Genomic DNA, 6000 nt, shown 5'->3' on the forward strand with positions numbered 1-6000 from the left:
TTCTAGCTTTTGGTCCTGCTACAAAAACATGTTTAAAAATCACAGTTTGCTTCAAACGTTTTTGAGCAATTATTTTAGGTCTAGGAATGCGTTGATAATTACGAAACAGGTAATATAATGATATTCGATTTGAATGAGTGCGTTTATATGGAACGCATTATAAAAATCGATAAATTGAAAGTTAAAAAGAGACTTTAAAAAATTTTAATTTGTAGAGTTCGTTTTTAGGCTCAATAATATTTTGTTATACACATATATTATTATAAATAAAATACAGTTTAGTTGGTATGTTTTTACCTTTATTAAGAAAATGAATGTATTAGAATGATAAAAGTGGATTTAATAAAATTTTATAAATACATAGTAAGTTATATATTTTGAAATTGTATAATTAAATCATATATTATACTCGTATGTATTATAATTGTATTAACTAATCATTAAATTCATTACATGGAGTTGTATAATCAGTTGCAGCTAGCTATGATTGACCATTGCTTTTTTTCTTAACTATTTTATAAATTTGTAGCTTTAAAGATACGGCAAAGTTATTGAAAATAAGGAGAACTGATCCTGGCTGGAAGTATTGTGTTGAACATCCTATAATCAGGTCGCAGAAAGGTAAAACTTATATATATATATATATATATACATATATATATATATATATATATATATATATATATATATATGTATATATATATATATATATATATATATATATATATATATATATATATATATGTTGAGTGCAACTTTTTTCAGAGGGAGGTCGGTGGAATTAAAGGGCTAAAAGAGCAAAGATTGGTAGCGGCTCCACTATTGATAGCGGTAGTGCTGAATGTTCCACGGGTTATCAAATGTGCCAATTTACCTTGAATGAGAGTTGGAAGAAAAACGATAAAAGGTGGATTTGCAGGTCTATTGGACATTTCTTCTTTGTGAGTTCAATACCGTTCAATGTTGAAACAGGTCCTTTATATTAGACCATGATGAATAATGTATGTGGATTTCGAAAGGGATTTAAACCCCCAACTATGCTTGAGCTGCAAACATGGATTCTAAAAGCAGAAAAAAATGCTATTTGTTGATAAAGCGAAACCTTCATAGATTGAGACCGGTTGTAGTATTATGTCTGAAGGTTGGACAGACACAAAGGGGCGTACATTGATGAATTATTTAGTTAATAACCCGAAAAGTAATTACTTTATAAAGTTCATTGATGCATCAGATCAAGTAAAAAATGCAAAGTTGCTTTTTAGATTGCTTGATAAAGTCGTTGAGGAAGTTGAAAAGAATGTTATCCAAGTAATAACAGACAATGCCTCGGCTTTTTAAGTAGCAGGGCAAATGTTGATGGAAAAAAGGAAAAATTTGCATTAGATATCTTGTGCAGCACACTGCATTGTTTCAATGTTAGAGGACATCTTCAAGTTACCCCTCCATGCTTCTGTGTTCATCAAAGCCAAGAAAATACTAAATTTTATCTACGGTCATGGATGGGTTTTAGCAATGGTAAAAAAATTTACTAGTGGAGATTTGGTGAAACCTGCTGTTACTCGATTTGCCACTGCATTTCTTAATTTGCAAAGCTTGTTTGGAGCAAGGAATGCACTTGAATCTTTTTTTACTTCAAAAAAGTGGAAAACCAGTACTTATGCATCTTGATCATGTTGAAATGTTGGATTCCAAGAAGTATCCACCAATGGGATTTATTTATGAAGCTATGGACAGGGCAAATAAAAAGTTGCTTGAAATCTAAATAATGATGTTGCAAAGTATCAGATTGTTTGGGATATTGTGGATAGTCGGTGGAATCGTCAGCTTCACGCGCATTTGCATGCTGCAGCATATTTTCTAAATCCTCATTTCCAATATGAACATTCATTCCCTACTTATCATAAGATTAAATTTGGATTTTATTCTTGCATGGAGCGATAGATCAATAATTTAGGAGGAAGGAAGAAAGTGGATTTGCAGATCAATTCTTTTCGAAATGCACAAGGTTTAATTGGATGGGAAAATGCAGTAAGAACGAGGAAGAATGGAAGTCAAGGTGTGTGTTTTCACTATTTTTAGTATGTTTGTAATAATATCTTTTATTTTATTTTTTGATTAACCAGAGGATGGACCCGATATGGGATAACATCTTGAAAAGTTTTTTTTCTATCAATTTAATAAAATATCATTACTATTTTTAGCGGATTGGTGGAGAGCTTTTGGAGATCAAACGCCTGAACTAGCAATATTTTCCATTAGAATCTTGAGCTTGACTTGCAGCGCTTCTGGATGTGTATGGAATTTGAGCTCATTCAATCAAATAATAATATAAAGTATTTTAGTTTTTATATGTTTTCGATTTTTATGTTACTGATTTTTAATACTTTGATGAATAGGTGCATACAAAGAGATGAAATCGCTTGAAGCAAGCGAAACTCAATGGTTTGGTTTACATTATGTTTAATTTGAAACTAAAACTCAGAGAATTTCTACCTTACTGAAACATATATATTTCCAATAGGGTCAAAAAAAAATTTGAAACAATAATGATGAGGAGGTTTTTCCACATGCCGAGGAGGAAAGCAAAGAAGAAGAGGTTGAATTGAATTTCATGGATGATTACCTCGAGGATCCTAATAGTAGCACTAGTTCTAGTGACAATGGCGATGATTTATGGGTTATCACTTATGAGATTAATCCATGCTTAATTTGAATCTGCGAAAGTTTGGAAATTCTATGATTTTTTTTGGAACTTCTAATAAAATAACGATTTTACTTCTGTGTTATTTTCATTGTTTTTAATCTTTTTCTGAAAGAAAAAAAAAAGAGTTTTTCTCAAACAAATTGAGGCTTACGCCTCTCCTCACATCTATATTTCCCTATGGAAACCGCCTCAATTCGCCTAACGCTTTTTTAAACCTTGATTTTAACCATGAATTTATTTGCATAATCGGAATTAATTTAGCGTGAAAATGGTGTTAACACGATCAAACTGTTGTTGCTCAGATTTTATACTTTATAAAATATATATATTTCAAGAAAATAACGAAAGAATTTTTGCAATTTTCATCTAATGTAAGTTAACAAAAACATGATAAAGTTTTGTTTTTTCTAAAATTTAGTTAAAAAACTCAAGTTTTTTAATAATATATACGTAAGAATATTAAATGTTACGTTTTTACATTTAAAGTTTTGAATAGCGATGCTTAGTTAAAGAACATTTTTATCTTAAATTTGTGAATGAAATTTAAAACTACATGCATTTCTGGCGCTTCTTTCTTAACAAAATGAATTACGTAATTAAGTGATTCTTATTTCGTCACGTTAGTTTAATATGGTTTTACTTGAAACTTTTTATATTTGGAGAATTTAGAAAAAAATCTTTTATTTTTTAATAATGTTATTTAAAATTATTTATGTTACTGTTTTATAATTTGTTCATGTATTATTATTTTGATTGAGTTAAAGATATACATTAGGGTGTTTCATATTTTATCAATTTTCGAAATCGAACTCGCGAATCGATTTATAAATTGACTATTTGTATAAAAATAAGTTTGAGCAAAAAAAAAAAAAAAATTTAATTTTTAGGGTCCCCGCCAGTTCGATTTTGGCCAAAAATGATGGGTGTTTTAAAGGCCTGGCGGGGACCTTAAAATTTATCGAAATTTTTTTTTTATTCTTTTAAATGTTATATGTTGGATTGAATATTAATCACATAAATGGAGCATGTTGAAAAAATTAAGAATATAAGAATAAGGTATAAAAAAAGTTTTTTATACGCCACCGAGTAATAAAATAGGTTTTTGTGAAAGAAAATTTGGATTTTTCACCAATTTCAAAATATTATGTAGACTAATTTCTTTATTTTTTCGACATGCTCCTTTTATGTGATAAACATTCAATCCAACATATAACATTTAAAAAAAAAAAGATAAATTTAGATAAATTTTAAGGTCCCCGCCAGGCGTTTAAAACACCCGACAATTTTGGCCCAAAATCGAACTGGCGGGGACCCTAAAAATTAAATTTTTTTTTTTTTTTTTGCTCAAACTTATTTTTATACAAATAGTCAATTTATAAGTCGATTCGCAAGTTCGATTTCAAAAATTGATAAAATATGAAACACCCTAATATACATACATAAATAAAAATAAGAAATATATAAATATTTTTATTTTGACATAAGAAAATAAAAATATGATTTATTTGCTATTTTCCTAATATAAAAAAAAATCAGTTAAAACCGTTTTTGTTTTTGTTTTAGTAAAACAAATCGTTTGTAAACGCAGTTAAGGGGGTCATCCATCAAGCACGTTACCCTATATTTGTCAATTCTTAACCCCTTCCCTCTTGTCACAAACGATCATATAACCTGAATCTCTTCCTAAACTGTGATAGCAGTTTTTTCATCAAAAGTATTTTAAAAGATTTAAATACTTTGCAGCATTTTAAAAATTCAACCTGATGAAAATAGGGCAATACGCATAAACGTTAAGAGTTTAAATAAAACTTCGACCAACTAAAGATTATCTTATTTAAATGAATCAAATAAGTATTAAAAAAGTTGTAATACAAAAATAATTTTTCAAAGTTGTTCTTGGTCCTGCGGAAAAATTTTTTCGACTTGATAACTTGCAATTCTTCTGCTACATAACTCTAACTCTTAATAATGGATATAAAAAATCTTCGATAATAACCGCTCGGTAACGTCGGTGATGTAACTTAAGTTAAATATATGGTATCAAAAAAAACAGTTTATTTTTCTTAGCCGGTCACCTCTGATAAATATTTATATATTTTTAAAATTAGTACAGAATTTCCAACATCTTGTGAAAGTTTCTAATACAAACCGATTTACTAATTCGCTGAAATCTGACCTAAATGTTAAAGCAATTTTTGTACCTTATTTTGCCGTGTTACGTAAGTTAAGTGGCATTTTTGGTTATAAGTCCGCCATCTTTTGACCTGACTCAAAACTCTTTAGCTTATTTTATTCTTTAGACTGACAGCTTTTGTACAAAATAGCTAAAAATTTAATTTAAAGTTTAAATAGGCAAATACTTTATAAAGTTGTTGCGCATGTAATGTAAGTTAAAAATGAAATTTCCCACATGCACAATGTTGATAGTTTCATTTATTTATTAGTGCTTTACTTCTGTTGATCCCATTGAAAACATGTTTGGCTGTTAACGTTAAAAGTTAAAATATAAATCCACTACTGATTAGGTAGCAGGAAAGTACTCATATCAATGGCCTTATTTAGTATCAAAGATTAAATGTAAGGTCATTGTTCTGAATCCTAAAGAACAGCTAATTATTATAAAACCAAATGTCGCACAATGGATTACATGGCTTCAATTAATTTAAACTTTCCTTTGAAAAATTTTGTAGTTTTATTATCTTAAATATATTAAACACAATATCTGGCAGTTGCAAATAACCTTACAACTACCAAAGTTTGTGAAGTCTGGTAAAATTTCTAAATGAGTTAAGTTTCATGTCAGTCAATATTAAACTATAAACACTAGAAACACTAAACACTAGAAAATAAAAGTTGTGAGATGTTTGAAAATAGTTGAATGGCAGTTAGGCCACCACGATGTATTACCATTAGGTATCATAACACCCGTTTTTTAATTTTCAAACAACCTAATGACTTTAACCATATTCTCACTGTTATAACAGTAAAATATCAAAGTTACTGCCTATAGTCTTTTTAAATTTTGAGTTTTCTTATTACTGTTAAAAACATACACCATAAATAATTAATAAAATGCCTACTAATTAAAGACCCTAGTGCTAAAAATACTTAAGTCACAAAATACTCATTCTGAGATAAAGGAGTTCGAATATTCAAACTAACCTTAAAATTAGACAAGGCATGCCAATACATTTCTAATAACCGGTTTATCTTTACATTATTAACATGAATAAACCTGCTTATTTTAAAGACTTAAACCTTAATCGTTTAGAAAATGTGCAATTTCTTTTTAGGAC

General features: G+C 28.7%; 1 protein-coding gene across 1 annotated transcript in view; it reads left to right on the top strand.

Annotated features, from left to right (window-relative positions):
- The first annotated feature begins 1512 nt into the window (after positions 1-1512).
- Positions 1513-6000, top strand: part of LOC136091854 (EGF-like domain-containing protein comC) — an 8594-nt gene continuing 4106 nt past the window's right edge. Inside the window, exon 1 of the mRNA XM_065819567.1 lies at positions 1513-1651. Within this exon, the coding sequence (XP_065675639.1) occupies positions 1513-1651 (139 nt within the window). The remainder of the gene's footprint in view (positions 1652-6000) is intronic.

This window comes from Hydra vulgaris, chromosome 15 (genome assembly GCF_038396675.1).
Source record: "Hydra vulgaris chromosome 15, alternate assembly HydraT2T_AEP".
NCBI lineage: Eukaryota > Metazoa > Cnidaria > Hydrozoa > Anthoathecata > Hydridae > Hydra > Hydra vulgaris.